We start from the raw sequence: 17,346 nt of genomic DNA on the forward strand, positions 1-17,346 counted from the left end.
AATGTCCACAGCTCCATTTTCGGTCTTTGGTGATTCCTGATCCAGTGCCCTCTTCTCCACCACCACCTCCAACTCCACCTCGTTTCTTGCTACAGCCATACCAGTACCCATTTACCTGGACTTCCCGGCACCGGAGGGGAAGGAAGGGAGGGTTCTATCTAGCTTCTTGCGAGGTAAGATGAATATCATTTGGAGGACAGCTGTCCCCTCTAGTGTACCAGCTAGCCCCTCTGCTGCACGTCAGCAGACCTTTTGGTCTCATGTCATCACAGCCTTTAGTGCCTTACAGGGTCTCCCTATCATCGGCCCAAGTCAGGGTCCTAAACGATCTCGCACCACACAGGCCAGTGTCATAACCAATAATGGCTCTGCTAAGACTATCACCGAGAGCCACACCAAAATTGACTTTGGTTTCGCAATCAGCACCAGTCAACTCTCCAACACTAGAGCCTTCAGTTATACTTCCGAGTACAACTTGGCCATCGGCGCTGACACAGTTGCCACAACCGGAAGTGGAAATCTTACTGAGAGTCTAAAGACACCCTTTTAGGACAGAGGCCTTTTGTTTTCTGAAAGAGCTCTAGCATTTTAAAGACCAGTCCTGAAAACTATTCCAGGACTATGGATTCCGACGGTCAGTTTTATCAGGGAGATGATGATGACGATGATGATGACCCATCATCCAATACCTTGGCACTTTATGAGACAAGTGGTTTAAAAAAACCTCCTCAGACATTGATGAAGATCCTCTTCCAGGTCCTGCTCTACCAGAACTGGCTTCATTTCATTTTGTTGTAAAAAAAAAAGCTGGAAACCTTGAACTGCCACTTCCTACTGTGGAGTGTCAAGGCCAACTTCCCAAAACCTCTCAGAATTAGTCTTTCCCCTATAATAGATCCTCCTAGTAAATCTCAGCCAGCACTTAGCCTTACCTTTGTGGGCTCAGTCATGCTGAGACCAATATAATCAGCATCAACTGCAGCACCCCACCCAAGCAGTGTCAAAGGAAAACACATGTTTTTATTTGTGTTTTTTTTTTCCGAAGTGTACAGAGTGCAACTTGACCCGAAGGTATCAGAGTGCTTTACATGAGCACTAGTTGCATTACATAAGGACACATTCATTTTTTGTTAGGCACAAGGAGATTAGGTAATTTGCCCAGAATCACAGATTGTTGAGCTTCCTTGCCGAGACTCAAACCTGGTCCCCTAGATTTGAGGTTGGCCACCCTAGCCAATAGGCACATCCTCTTCACAAGTGGCCTAATCCTCAACCAGGCCTGCACATCTTCCTTAGTACCCTCAATAAGGATCTCCCCGCTGATCCAGTGACTTCACTAGACTCACCTTTCAAGGACAAATGGATTGGTATCATTGTTGTTCACAATGACCACTCCCTTTACAATATCCCCAAACCAAGTGATACACTTGGCACCAGGTCCCAGCCAACTCCAGCAACATGAATTTAAGTGAACCATCCCATAGGAGCATCTGTCCCTATCTGCGCTTGTCAGCTACAAATGAGAAGCAAAATAGAATCATCAGATTAACATATTGGTGCTGCATTTGCTCATGCACGAACAAGAGAATGAGGTAAGTATATCGATTCGGATCGCGTTGGATTGTCAGTGGGGCTGCAGAGCTTACTTAAAATGGGAGCATGTTGTTCCCGTGGCTCACTAGCATCCAGCAGTGGCCCGTACAGGTAAGAGCGGTGGGGCCAGGTGGGGGGTTTCAACGGACAATGACGAGAAAAAATTAAATAAATAATTCCTCTTCCCTTGTCATTTTGTCAAAATCCCCACACCAGTCAACCCCACCTCTCTTACCTGCATGGGCCACGACTGCTAGCATCCCTTGAGCATCCCTTGAGTAAGGGTAAACCAGTTTTCTCGCTGCCGATGGCGCTGGCCATCTAAAGACACCATCAGCCTGATTCATGAAGCGAAATAGCGCCCGCAATGGCTGCGAAAATGCAATTGTGGGTGCAAAACACGGAATCGGCATTCAAGTACGAAATAGCGAATTCGCAAACACAGAATAGCGATTTAAATAGCGATTACGCTATAATAGTCGCAGACTCCGGGTAGTCGAGCATTAGCAATACGGAAATAGCGACCAACCACGGAATCTGCGAAATGAATAGCGAAACGCAATATTGTCTCAATCGGCATTCATGAAAAAAATACAATAGCGAAAAAGCGCAAATTCGCACGTTTGCGCGGCGCAATTTAAGGACAACTCAAAGCAGGTGGTAACCATAAAAGCCATGATTAAGTAAAATTTGAAAAACTGTTGGCCAATCACCAACAGGTCCAGGCCTGACCAATCACACATAAGGACATTCAGCAGCAGCATTAGGCGTTCCACGATGCCAGGGATGTACATGGTGGTGAGGCGGCGAAGGCTACAGCGAGCAGCACGGAGGAGACGCATGAGGCAGGAAAGGATATACCAGCAGCGGGTCACCTTGCTGGGCCAAACCAGAGAACAGATTTATGCTAAATACAGGCTGAATGGGGAAATGATCACCTGGCTGATACAAGAACTCGACCCCATCATGCAGCACCCAACAAGGCGAAACAATTCTGTGCCCACACATGTGCAGGTATTGTGCAGCCTGCACCTCCTGGCCTCCGGCAGTTTCCAGGGCATAGTAGCCGCTGCTGGGGGGATATCCCAGCCCACCATGTCACGCTGCCTCCACACTTTTGTTGACGCCATGCTCAGCCAGCTCCACCGCCACATCACATTTCCCACGAGCCAACAGGAATTGGACCTGACAAAACTACAATTTTACAATGTCGCCCATTTTCCCCATGTCCTCGGCTGCATAGACTGTACCCACGTCGCCATCTGCCCACCAGCTGCCACGGAGTATATGTACCGCAACAGGAAGTCCTACCACTCCCTCAACATACAGATGGTCTGCAATGCCAAGACCATCATCACTGACATTGTGGCCCAGTACCCAGGGAGTACCCATGACTCCTTTATCTTCAGGCACAGCGGACTCCACACACGACTGCTCAGGGGAGAGTTTGGGGAAGGACACCTACTTGGTAAGTACACTTTGTCGACAATGTCACATTGCTATGAAGTAACTGCGCTGCACAGGCAATCAACATCTGCTCCTCTCATTCAGGTGACAGTGGCTACACCCTACGGGAATACCTCCTGACCCCTTACCTCAACCCTGCCACACCTCAGCAACGGCGCTACAATGTTGCGCACATCCGGACAAGGAACTGTATAGAAAGGACATTTGGCCTGCTCAAGAGCAGGTTCCGTATTCTGCACAAGACAGGTGGGGCGATGTATTACAGTCCTGCAGCGTGCTGCCGCATTGTGGCTGTCTGTGCAATGCTTCATAACATTGCAACCAAGCGCCGGATACCTGTTGACATCTCAGGCAGTGAATCTGAGGGGGACGACCGGCCACCAGCACATGCGCACCATGCACGCGGGGAGAACCCAGCTGAAGGCCACAGATGTCGCAACCACATCACAGCGAACAATTTCTAGCCCACCCTCTTCCCCCAACCCACATATCACAATTGCATGCAAAATGTAATGATTACACAAGGCTAATGTGTGCAGCAAAATAAATGTTTTTGTTTCATTCACAAGAAAAAGGTTATGGTTTCAACTATTTACAAATTACAGTATTCCTGCATACTGCAGTGTGAAGAAGGTTCTTGGCAGGCTTAGCGTCAGCCTGTGGCAGTGTCCCTCAGACAGTGTCAAAGGCGCCTCCGGCGCGTAATGCCCAGGCGCCTGTGAGGCTCATCCTCATCCTGGGCAGCTGTACCAGGCGTTGCCCTGGTGCTGCGCCTAGATGGCGGGACCTGCGTGGCAGATTGGCTGCTCACGCTGGAGGCACCCTCACTGGCATCGTCTCCCCCTACAGTGGCCGGTAGCACAGGTGTGTGAAGTGCCGTCACGGCGGTGGTTAGGTGCTCCAGGACCCGTGTTATGTCCTCGCAGCACTGGACCAGTTGGTGCTGCTGGGTGAGACAGCGCCGCGACAACTGGGTGGTGGCATTTGCTGCCACATAATTCGACCTACTATAGGACGACAGCCGGCTCATTAGCTGGTGGTGGCGCCTGCTTGCTACACTGCGGTGCTTGATGAGCGCAGCAGTGTTATCCTCCATGGCTGCAGTCATGCGGCACATGGCCGCCGTCATGCGGTCCATCCTGTCTCCAACTCCCGCCACATTGCGGCCAATTTTGTGCAGCTGGAGCTGGATGGCTCCTTGCTGCTGCGACTGGCGCTGGTGGATTCTGAGCATGCGCCGCTCGACGCTCATACAGGCATGGAGATGCCCATTGCCCCTCCTGCTGATCGGCCGCTGTGTTGCCGCTGTCGCAGGCCCAGATCTCGTTGCACGAGCTGCAGGTGGTGTCGCAGCAGGTGTTGCTGGTGCGGCAGGAACTGGAGGCACATTGGTGGGGTGCCTGGCTCTGGCTGCCGGTGGGCCGGCAGATGCAGGAGCAGGTACGGTGGGGGGCCTGGCCTTGGCTGCGGGTGGTGCGGCAGATCCAGATGCAGCTACGGTGGGGGGCCTGGCCTTGGCTGCCGGTGGGATGCTAGTTGCAGGGGCCACAACGGTGGGGGGCCTGGCTGCTGGTGTTGGTGCAGCGGCAGATGCAGGAGCAGGTATGGTGGGGGGCCTGGCTGCTGGTGTTGGTGCAGGGGCTGGTGCCTGTGTTTCGGGTTGTGAGTCCTCCTCCTGGGCCTCCTCATCTATCTGCAGCCTCTCGCTGTCGCTGCTATCTGCGCCACCTGTGAGGGTAAGTGGATACTCATTAGTTGCATGTGACTGTCAGACGTGCAGATGTTACATGCATGCTGGGTGACATTCCCTGGATGGCTGTGGATTTGCGTACTTTGGAACCTTTCTGGCTGCATTGTGGTACTACTACATTGTGGACATACTACATCTCCCACAATGCTTCAGGGCATTTCCTGATGCACAACATAGGCATGACTAAGGGCCAATGAGTGAGCCTATTTGGTCAGGGACGGTCATAGGGGACAGGGTCGCAGTCGCATGCCACTTACCTTGGGTGTCTTGGGTGGGGCGGGAGGAGTCCAGAGGGGTCACGCCAACGCACGCCTCCCTCTCCAAGGTGTTCTCAACCTGGTCCTCCAGGGGTGTGTTGGGTGGGACTGTCGGTCCGCCACCTCCAGTGCCCGATGCCTCACCAAGGCGCTCCGCCACCCTCTCCTTGGCACGACCTCGGAGGTCGTACCAGCGCTTCTTTAGCTCCTCCAAGGACCTATCGGCCACACCCACCGAGTTCACGCTGGCGGCTATACCCAGCCAGATCCTCCGCTTGTCCTGCTCTGGGACCTTTCTGGAGTTGGTACCAAAGAGCCGGTCATGGTTGGCCACCACCCCTTCAATTAGGTTCTCGAGCTCCTGCTCTGAGAACTTGAGCTTGCGCTTTCGTCCTGCGCTGTTGCTGGGGCCAGGGACAGGTTCCTCAGACATGGCGGTCGCTATTTCAGGCGTTTCTGGAGTCGCTATCGCTGGTTAGGCGTCTGCTTTCCGACGTGCTCACTCGTAGGATAGCGTCACTGTGGTGTTTGGGGGTGGGAACTGCCTGCTTCCTGGATGTGATGTCATCACGGTGCTCGGAATGCGTCTTCCCGTTTTCCCGATCGCGCGAGAATGCGAGTCGCAATCCCGATCGCACGGGATTGCGAGTCGCAATCCCGATCGCAGGTAGCCGGGAATAGCGATTTTTCTGCGTTTTTAGTTGGTCGCTAACGGCTTTAGCGCCCGCGTGCGAGTCGCTATTTTTTCCCCGAAAAGTACATGAATGCCGTTTTGCGTTTCCTCTATAGCGAGTCGCTATGAATCGCTATTAGGGACACGCAAAACGGCCCGTACATGAATCAGGCTGCATATTACTAACCCCGGTCAGGGTTAAAAACCCCAAAAATAAACACTTACCTGTACTGCCGGCATGTGTCGAGCTGCTCTCCTCCTCTTCCTCACCGTCTCCTACTTGGGTCAATCATCTTACAAAAACTGCGCATGCGTGCGCGCACATGCACAGTTTTCGCAAGCTGATCGACCCAAGTAGGAGATGACGAGGAAGATGAGGAGGGCAGCCTGGGGCGCTGGCAGTACAGGTAATTGTTTATTTTTGGGGTTTTAATAAAGTATTGTTAATGTTTTAATAGGCGGTATGAAGGCGGGGGCTGGCTAACACCGCTCCGCTGCAGAGTAGGAATTTGCCCTATACTCCACGTTCTATGCGGAACGCGGAGTAGGCAAATCTCTGCACACTCCACTGGCGGAAAGAAGTTGTGGCCCGGGGTTACATATTACGAATTGACCACAGGGCCGGTGGTGTGGAGGGTGGGATCTTGCAGCAGTGGTGAGTATTATTACCGAATATATTGATGCCTGTGTGTGTCAAGTCAAGTCAAAGTTATGTTTATTATGACCATAGTCTTTAAACAATAGCGAAAAACAATATCAGAAGCTTAAAATATTCTCATAAAACAATGTAAAATTAATCCAATGTCAGATAAAACTCTTACATATCTTTTTTAAATATATCAATTTCCCTAAAATTTACATCTTACAATAAAAACGTATTCTTCCATTTAAAACTTATTTCTTTCCTTTAGTCCTTGTATACTTTCCTTCATGTTAAAATTCATGCAGTACTACAGATTATTCTTGGCCTCTTAATGCTTTTAACATCGCCTTTATGTATTTCCCCAGGGCAATTGCAATGTCAATAGTTGAGAATGCAAATAGTAAGTTTGTTGCCTGCGCCCTTGTCCTTACATCGTATTATAAAAATACAGGTCGCAGCCACATTTTCCGCTGTTCTAAAAATGACAGGCAATCAAGTAGGGTATGTACCAGGTCTCCTTTGCAACTTAAGCTGCACCTGCAACACCCTTCATGATCTAGCATTTTTGCTTTCCAGTTTTTATTCATTAGCCATGGGTGGATCCCTATCCGCAGCCTTAGTATCTCCTGCCTGTAGCCACGGTTGGGAAGTATGTCTAGGTAGGGGAAACAGTTTTCATTTGACCAGGCATTCATCATGTGTGTTACTGATTTCTTCTTTGCTAGGTATCCCATATCAATGGTTCTGCTTACTTCCATCCTTTTTAGTTTCAACTCACTCTTAGTACATGATACTTGGAGCGTTTCCTTGGACACCTCCACCTTTAACCTTTTACAGATTTGCATCAGTCTTTCTCTACACGCTTTTGCCCATTTTAGGTCACTCTTTTGTATTTCTCTCCTACACCATTGGGCAACTTTTTGCCCTTCTTGATCTTCAAATCGATTCCGAAGTCTAATTAGTGCCATTTGGATTTGTGTATCCCAAGACTTTGTACCTATTTCAGTTCTTATGGCTTGGACCATAGACGATTGTGGGAGAGATAGAAGGCTTTTTAGACACTTCCCCTCCACCAAGTCCCAAGCTCCCTTACCGCTCAAATAAAGGATTTCTGCTCCATATAGGACTTGGGGGGGGGGATCATTGCCTCAAAAGCTCTTAACATGGGTCGATGTGACATTTCTCCGTAGTCCCTGTTGAACATTTTTAGTCCACAGATTGAAGCGTGTGCTTTTGCTTTTTGTGAATCCAAATGGGTACACCAGTTCAATGTCTTATCAAACCATATACCCAGGTATCGGTATTCATTTACCATCTCTAGTTTAAGATCCCCTAGGTACCATTTAAACCTATTTATCTTTTTCCCAAAGCATAGTATTTTTGTTTTGTCTAGGTTAACTGTTAAGAATTTCCTGGCACAGTATACATTGAAAGCGTTAAGCTTTCTTTGGAGGCCTCTCTCGGTCTGGTCCACTATTACAAGGTCATCTGCATAGAGTAAACAGGGCACCTTGTTACCGTCCATTCTCGGACTTGCACTACCCTCAACCTCTAGATAGGCCGGGAGGTCTGACAGAAAAATAGAGAAAAGCTGTGGGGCCCGAACACAACCCTGTCTTAGACCATTGTCAATGGGTATTTTTTTCGTCAAAGATCCCTCGGTATCCTTAATGACTTGAGCCCAGTTTCCTCTATGCAATTCCTTTATTAAGGTCAAAAGGTCTTTGGGTATATTTACCTTCGTCATATATTCCCATAAACAGACCCGATCGACTGAGTCGAATGCGGCTCGGAAGTCGACGAAGCAACAGCACAACTTGCCGTTTTGTTCCGTTGACTTCTTTGCCATGGCCCATAGTGCAAATCCATGATCAATCGTGGAGTGCCCTTCTCTGAATCCTCCCTGTTCTATGGGTACAATGTGAAACTCCTTTACCCATGCATTAAGTTGGTTCAATACAATTTTTGAGAAAACTTTCTCTCCTATATCAAGGAGGTTGATCAATCGGTAATTCTGTGGTTCCTCCATATTCCCTTTTTTGTGGATTGGCCTAATTATTGCGCCCTTCCAGTTAGGTGGCATTATGCCTTCAGTAAGAATTAAGTGAAACATCTGTGAGAAAAATCTTGCCCACCAATTTACTTCCGATTTTAGTATTATTGCAGGGAGGTTATCAGGTCCTGCCGCACGGGTTAACTTCAATTCTCTTATTGTAAGCTCAACCTGTTTTTCTTTGAATTTAGCTTTGAGATCTTCTGAGATTTCTTGCCACTTTTCATGATCTTCGAGATCTCTGGGAGCTCTTAGCCCGTACAGTTTTCTTATGTACTCCTCCCATGCTGCCTCGCTAACTACACATTTTAATTCACCATCTATCGGGCCAATTGTAGCCTTTACCAATTTCCAGAAATGTCTAAGATTTTTCTCTTCGATTGCTTCTAACAGGTTCATCCAACATTTTTCTTTATATATCTTTTTCGCATTGTCTGCCATTTTTTAAAAATCTCTTTTCAAATTGTTTATATGGGCCTGTCTCTCATGTGTGAAGCTCTTTTTTTGCCTTCTTTGTGCTGCCCGTATCTCCCTTTTTTTAGTTTGGCACTCAGCGGAGAACCATTTTACTCGGCTGGGCGGTTTTACACTAGAATGTTTGTTCCTTTTAATTCTATTCTTAGGCACTGAACCACTTCTTCCAACTTTTTTATGAACCATTCCAAGTTTTTGTTCTCTAAATTTCCAGACTCGGTCTTAAATTGCATGGCCTTTAATTTTTCCTGGTATGCCTCCGTCAGTCGTGTCGACACCCGTTTGGGATACTCAACCTCCTGGTGGATCACTTTGTCTCTAATCGATTTGCTTCCCCCATATAATATCAGATGTAATAGGTTGTGGACACTGACCTCTTTTTGTTCTATCCTAAATTCTTGCACTAGGGGGAAATTCCATGCTTGTAAAAACATGTAGTCTATTGGGCAGTTCTGTGAGCCTAATTTAAAGGTCTTCCCTGCTGGGCAATCTGACTTCAGTCTGCCATTCACACATTGGAATCCCCAACCTCCCAGAGCATGTACTAGTTCAGTTTCCTGTTTTGACATCTCTACTGCTGGGAAGATAGCAGGATTTATGCCATACACCTCTAACAGTTCTCTATTCCAGAGGTCAGCCTTTTTAGGGTCTAATTTATGATTAAAATCCCCCATTATTATCAGTATATCCAATGCATATTTTTCTAGTATAGTATCAACATCATCCTTAAAAAGCCTCAGCTCATTTTCATACTTTGCTCTATTATCCCACTGCATGTAAACATTTAACACAGTCAACATTTTGTACTTCATTTCCACTACCAATAGTTCTATTCTGCATGCTTGGGCCCATTTGCATTTTGTTTTTATCGGTGTAACTTCTCTCAGAACTTTCGTTGAAACCAATATCATCAGTCCCCCTGAAGGTCGGCCAAAGCTTTTTTTCGTGGCCGGACGACTCAGCTGTAGGTATCCCTCAGAGATTGGGGTTTCGTCGCATGTCCAGGTCTCTTGCAGGCAGGCAATGTCCACCTTATTTACTATTTCCTTTATATGTTCTCGCTTTAGATCATTGCCTAGCCCATTCACATTCCAGGTTATGAGACATAGACTTTGCTGTACCCCCCCGTCCTATTCTACCTCGCTTAAGCCACCCTCTTCTATTTCTTCCTCCGTATCACTCCCGTTATCGTCCCCTGCTGAGCTACTACCTAGGGACCAATTGTTCCAGGGGGCCTCATTATCTGTGTTGTCTATTACAATGTTCAGGCGGCTACGGTTTCCTTAATTGTCTCTGTATAGTTTCACTTGCCTCCTCCCTAGGCCTGCATGATGTTTTAAGAATGTGTTGTCAATGGGTACCATTACTTCTTCCTCTGGGATTATCTTTATTCCCTGTTGATTTATCTCGCCTGTTGCTTTCAAGATTGCCTTTTTTACCAGGTCTGAGTGGAGTGACATTTTTGTTATTTCTTTCCCATTTCTGTTCTCTACAAACCCGATTTGCCGGAGATCATTTGTACTGATCCCACTCAAGCTACTACATTTGGCGAAGGCGGAGAGTATCTGTGCCCTGTTTAGGGGGTTCATTTTCTTTCCCGACTTTCCCTTTTTCCATATCTGATCCAAATATACCCATTTATTTTTATCTGTCACTTGCACTTCCTTGGGGTTTTCGGATTTTTGCTGTCTAGCCTTTATTCTCCCTATCACCCATCCTTTGCTTCCCTCGCCGGATGGTGCCTGCCTCAGAGAGCTATCAGGACTACAGCCATTACTGGGTTGTTCTGCGGCTATCCTTACTTTCTGCTTCCCAGTATTGGATGTTACAGGTTTCTCTTTTATCACCTTGCTTTTCCCATTTTTACTCGGTACTATCGGGGTCTTTGTTGTTTTTGGCTCCGCTTGCAGGTGTCTATTCGGGACGTATGACGGGGCTAGGGGGTTTAGATCTTGCTGTGCATCCCCTTCTGTTATCTTCCCTTTTCTCTTTACTCTTGAGTTTATTGCACCCTTCTTTCCAACCCTATTCCTAGTGGTAGCCGCTGCGTACACCCCTCTCCTTTTTATCAGCATTGGGTGTCTAGAGATATATACATTATCTAATGCTTCGACTGAGTCATTTGTTATACATTGTTCTATGGGATGCGGTGTCCCTGCCGGGTTTACCACAAGTGCTTCTGCTGGTGCATTCTCTGCATTTCCATCAGAGGAAGATGTTGTACTTATTGGCCTCAGTATGTTTGGCATTTGGTTTTTTATCTCGGCTAGTTCCTCTTCGATCTTTTTTAAGTACAGTTTCTGAGCCTTCATCACTCCGTTATTTGAAAGTGTTACTTCTAAGATTCCTTGTAGTATCTTTTGTAACATCAATATTAGATCCACCAATGATGTTGTGGGCGTTACGGAAAGTTCCAAATCCTGTGCATTACTTCTTTCTAAGTTTGTATGCCGACTGGTTCTTATACTTTCTCGCTGTGGATGGGGGTTAGGGATCTTTTGTTGCTGCCGCTGTTGGTCTGGCGCCCCCCCCCAGACATCGCTCTGGCTCTCATTCCCCCTTGTTTCTTCATTTCCCAATGATTGTGACAAAAACATTTTTGGGGATGATGAGAGACGAGGAGCTGATATGTGGAGATTTTGACTCAAGAGCGTTAGGTTTATCAATATAGGGTCATCCCTTCCTTCCTCCCTGTCTGGGATTTCTTCTTCAGGGAGTTCTTCCATGGCTTTGCTTATCTGAGTCGTGACAGCTGCCCCTGTCTTTTCTCCGACCTTCGAGCCATCAACCTCCATGTCTCCCTCTTGCTCGGGGTTTAATGCTGATTCCGTAGGTTTGTAGTGTTTTCCTACGAAGTCCTTTATATATTTGGACGCTGACATGTTGTCTTTCTGCTTGGAGGTTTTAGCCTGTTGGGCCTTTTTGGTCGCTCTTTTAACTTTTCTTTTCTTGCGCCGCCCCTTACTATTGTCCATAATGGAAGCCTGGCTTTCTTGGCTCTCTTCCAGTGATATTGAGCCCTCCAAATGTTTACTCTTAACTGTACCATCCTCCGAGAGCAATTTTTGCCCTCTTTTCGGTGCCATCTCTATGATTACTTAAATTGTAGTACTGCAATTGTTAATTTCTCTTTTTATATTTAATATTACTTTGTTATACTTAGAGCCTTTCACTTACCTCTGTTGTGCCTTTTGACCGCCTGCCTGCCTTGCCGCGCTGTTTTCTTCTCCTCCGGTGACTCTCCTGTCTTTTCCAGTACTTGCTCTCCTTGTGCTATGTGGGTTCTGCGCCCAGGACTCTAGGCTCACTCTTCAGATCTTGACACCTTGCTTAATCAGGTGCCACAGGTGTATGAGCCTTTGGTCACTATTACTGGCTGATCCTGGAGTCTATTGGTCCAAAATCTTATATTCCCAATGCAGCCTGCCCCTCCTACTCCTGGATCACTATTCATGTGCTGCTTACTGGCAGCGCTGTGCAGGGGCCCCCTCTGTCTTGCCCCCACGAGGGCGGGAGATTAGAGGGATTTGCAAGTCGCAGATAGCTTCTGAGCCGGCAAACGCGCCCACCGCGTTTCTCAAGTTTTCGCGGGCGTTTTAATTACCGGCCCCCTCCCTACCGGCTTCTGACCGCCCTATCCTGCCCACATTACACGCTTCTCTTCCGCGTGGCCGGGGGGGTTGGAGCGGGTCTCGTTAGCTGTGGCTCTGTGCAGCGTTCGGCGGCGTCCGGCGTTCGGCGCTCGATTCTCCAGGTCTGGCAAGCAGCAGCAGCGGCGGCGAGACTAGACAAGACTAGGCAACAACAGAGAATTTCTGGTCTGTGTGTGCATTTCTACTGCATATGTGTTGGATGCACATACATGCATGAAGTATGTGGAACAATACCACATACCCTGGAGAAAGGGATCCATATTGGATTTTACCTGGAAGAAGAAGACAGGGGTGAGTATGCACCCCAGATCCTTTGTCACGCCACCTTGAAGTAGGCGGTCTGACCACCCCAGTCCGCTCGTTGATCATTCAACTCATAATACGCACAGCGTTGCAACTCCCCTGTACCGCCCTATGGCGGCTGCCTTTCCCCAATCCTGAACCCTCAGTCTGCTGCCAGTCTTCACAAAGCCGATCTGCCCAACTCGTAATATGGCAGTCAGACCAATGAGCTCACCATGCTTAGACCAACACCACCAATACAGCAGTCCACAGGACAGCCAAACTCATAATAAGGCCCTTAATGCTGTAGGGATCTGCCAAATATACCCACTTTAATCCATAATTTCCTCAATGGCCTCAAAGCCTGCAGTAGTTAAATTACAAATCCCCACCCACTGAGAGAGTAACAACCCTGGAGTCTTATATCAAAATCCTGAGGATTTTTGTATTTAATTAATGTCTTCTGTTTCTGCTGTATATCATAACACAGAAATTGACTAGAATTAGAACTTAGTTCACCAAACTATGGTATACATGCATTTCAATGTAATCATTATTTCTTTAATCTTATAGCAACATGAACCAGACGGCATTAATTTACACGCGTTTTGACATTCCAGATACAGAATCCTATAGTAGTAACTGGATGCGCGGGTGCCATAAAGTGAACTGAAGAGTATAGAAAACGTTCCAGAGACACAAATAGCGGTGGAAGCAGTTTCATAATGGCTGTGTGTGTACCTAAGGTTGCCTATTGAATTAAAAGAGTCAGGATTACCAACAGGTTACTTACTTGAGTGCTCATTTAACAGCAATCTACATTTTACTTCCCACAAAGAAAAATTATGTTACAATTGTACTAGATTGTCGGTAAACCTCTGTGGCAGGCTTTACTGAATGAAATAAAATCCTCCTTAATATTTAAATAACAGTATTAGAAATAATTTCTTGCAGAATATAGACACAAAAACTCAGACTTTTTAACATGATCTCTTACTATGGCTGTCTTAAGGTACACATGCTTTTTTTTTAGAAGGCACGAGGGCCACCAGTTTGTGTTCAGCATGTGCCGAATCCATTGTGTTATTAAAAAAGTCATATCTGGCGTTGTATCCGACAAGTATGTTATTGGCAATTCTGTGTACCAAAATCTGGCACATTTGATTCTAAGGCTTTCCTTGCATAAATTCTCATATACAAAAAATGCACAAATTTCACAACGATTCAGGTCTATCATAAAAGATGGGGACTTTTTTTCTCGGACACCAAAGAGTAGCCGTATTCACGTGTAGACACTATATTAACATCTACACAACTGCAACCATAAGCTCGTATATTCTGTGGTTCTCATTGTACCTTGAAACTTTTTCTCTTTAGGAGACATATTTGGGAAAATGGACCGAGAGGATGAATTTGCGTTTTCCTTTCCATCCGAGTCGTCGCACGCATTTGGTGATGCAAAAGATGACTTCAGTTTCCCCTTTTCGTTTGGGCAGGACCAGAAATCTCCACATGTTTCGTCCCCGAAAGGATTTCAGTCATCCTCAGAACGGGCAATGCAGTTCACGTTTTTTTGAATTAATGTTTTTGATTATTGTACTTAATATTGTGTGGAGTTTTAATAAAGAATAGATACAGTTGTGTTTAGTTCACTCAGTTCCACTTTGCCAAAACAACAGTATAGCTTTTTATAAATGTACTGCTTAAACTCGAATATATGCTATTTGTTGTTGTATTCGCTAAGATAGTTACAGAACTGAGAACTTAAATTGTTCCTTAAGGTTGATTCTAGATTAGATTACAAACTTTCATAAACTTTCCAATATAATCATCTTGCCATCGAGCAGTTGCAGACCAGTTTGATACCTAATATGACTTTTGACATACGGCCTTATTTTGTTGTATGCATATTTACATTTGTTCTGCTGTGGCATCCTCCATTTAAATGGTTTCAATTGGAGATTTAATTATGTTAGATAGTAAAACTTGGTAAGTGTTACTTTTACAACATATAATTATATTTTAGCTTTTTTTTTTTTTTTTTACAAAAAAAGGGTATCTTACAATGAGTCTTGTAAATGAAACGGCACATACAGAGGTAAATGCGATTCTTTGCAGCCAGCAATATCTATGTTATTATTGCAAATGGCAAAACAGTATTGAAGGAACACATTAAGATACATGTTGTTTGCATGTTAGGTTTGGTCGACCTGCCATGCTTTAAAAATAAAGATTGTATGCGAACAGCATTCTCAGTCATTAATACCCTATTGCAGCTAACCATTGTATAACCTGGTGCTAAGTGACTAAAAAATGCAGTGAACTTGCAGTCAAATAGCGGCAGCTTTTTAAATATACCAAAGTTGTCACATGTTTAAACAATATCAGCTGAAGACCTTTATCCCTGCTTATTAAATTACTATGTATGTATCCAAAGATATTGCTTCCCTTTGTTATCTAGTTTAATAAATACTGTTTCAAGTTTATTTTTTTAACTTTTTTTGGTACTAAAATTTGAAACTACAGCAGAGACTGTAAACATAGCCATCGGGTATGCGTGTATCTAGCCTGGTAGTTTAATATACTTTTGATGGAGGTTTTGACAGTCCAGGCCTTTGTTACATAAATGTGAGAGAGTGCTTTATTATTTTTCTATACTTGCATTTTCATTTAACCTATTAACCCTGATCGATGAAGTGCATTAGCAGATTGGTAGCACACTACACCTTTCAGGAGTGATTGGTTGGAAGGATTTTTGAAGGGTTTTGGATTGCAGTGTGGTCTGTATGGGAATGATTGTCGGGTAGTGCTTGAGTGACCATGGGTGCTCTTATCCTGTCGAAGGTTGGTTCAATAAACAGAGTACTGGTTGGAAGACACGTAAGGGGTAGAGCTCCAGTATTTTACATTAATTGGTTGAAACCTATTCCCCAGGTTTCTGTAGATAATCCTCACAAGGCGACAGTAGAGTAGCCAATAGCATGTGGTGGATACAGCAACCATGACAATGCTCTGTATTTCCTGGAGAGACAAGTGAGAATGGAGTTTCAAGAGTCAGTCATGGTACATGATCTTGAGAGTCTATCTAAGAATGATAAAGAGTTCACATGACATTAGGGTAATAGTTCCATAGTAAGTAAGTAAGTAAGTTTTATTGCATAGTTAATTAAAACCAGTACAAACATTTTGCATTAAAAAATTTTAAAAATATAATAAAAAGTTTGATCATTTAAATCAGCATTTCTTTAAAACGTGCAGTGGAGGGCCCAAAATGAATATCTGGCAGTCTTTCCCGGAGCCAGGGCAGCATGCACCCTTTACAACCTAGATTATGTTTGCTTGTTGGTTGTGTTAATGATCGACGATTTTTGCAGTTTTTGGCAGGCTTTGCTCTATTATAGCCAGGAACTTAACGTATCTGCAGTTCAGTTTGGTATTTGCTGGATTCAAGCAGGCGAGCACCGCTTGCCTTCGTGTGGTAGTCCCTATCTGCTTAAACTGTTCCTTTAAGAGCTGTTGGCGGGCTTGTCGAAGCTCTTCGCAGAGGCAGGTCATGTGGAGTATATCTCCTTTTTCTCGGTTGCAAAGTGGGCAGGTTTCGTGGTTCTTGCTTCTGAGCCATGGTGGAATATGATCTCTACTGGGCAGCACCCCCAGTCTGTATTTCAGGAACTTCAATTTGATGGTTTTTGAGTAGCCCTGGCTGAAGTATGCTTGTGGTGACAGTGTTTTGTACGTATTTAGTGTCATCCAAGCATGGTTTCTTTTAGCGAAGGCCACCTTGTCCTCTAGTAGGGAGAGATGTCTTACGCTTTTCCAGACCAGTTTTTTGAACAGGTTGTACCCGAGTTGCATATCCCAGATTGCAGATGCTTTGACGGCCCCCAATGCCTCCTTCAGGTAGGAGCGTGGCTGAGATACGTCCCTGCTTTGTATATCTAGCCACAGCAGTGAATTTAGTGTGTCAATTCTGGCAGCGCGGAGTTTGTGGCAACAGATGATGTAAGCTCCCTGTCTGGCGAGATCCTGTTTTTGCAAGCCAAACTCCAGCCTTAGTTGTGCGGGCGAGGTGTAGGGCGGGAGCGAAAACATTGTTCTATATGCTTTTGCCTGGGTGGTGTCTAGGATCCTGGAATCTCTTCCTCGTAATGCCTCGCATCCGTAGGAAATAGAGGGGAGTAACTTAGCCTGAATGACTTTCAAGTAAAGTGTCAAAGTTGGCCCTGAGAGTTGGTTGGCTAAGTTTTTCAGTGTGACGGCTATTAGAGCTCCTCTTCTTTTTGTATCCTGCAGCTGCTGGGCAAATGAACCTTCACTGTCAAAGATGACTCCCAGGTATTTGTATTCGCTTGATGGCTCTATTTTCCGGCCGCCCAGGAGCCAGGACTTCTGATGTTTGTTCCTGTTGTTGATTGACATTGTGCGTGTTTTGCTCAGGTTTATTTTTAAGTTGTTTTGCATTGCGTAGCTATGCATTTCATTCAATAGCTTCTGTAAGCCA

The 17,346-nt window shown here is 45.7% G+C and overlaps 1 protein-coding gene across 1 annotated transcript in view; it reads left to right on the top strand.

Moving 5' to 3' along the window:
- C9H14orf39 (chromosome 9 C14orf39 homolog) overlaps window positions 1-15,281 on the top strand; it is a 1,496,166-nt gene extending 1,480,885 nt beyond the window's left edge. Inside the window, exon 19 of the mRNA XM_078660343.1 lies at window positions 14,223-15,281. Within this exon, the coding sequence (XP_078516469.1) occupies window positions 14,223-14,422 (200 nt within the window). The 3' untranslated portion in view covers window positions 14,423-15,281. The remainder of the gene's footprint in view (window positions 1-14,222) is intronic.
- Window positions 15,282-17,346: the final 2,065 nt, after the last annotated feature.

This window comes from Lissotriton helveticus, chromosome 9 (genome assembly GCF_964261635.1).
Source record: "Lissotriton helveticus chromosome 9, aLisHel1.1, whole genome shotgun sequence".
NCBI classification, from domain to species: Eukaryota; Metazoa; Chordata; class Amphibia; order Caudata; family Salamandridae; genus Lissotriton; species Lissotriton helveticus.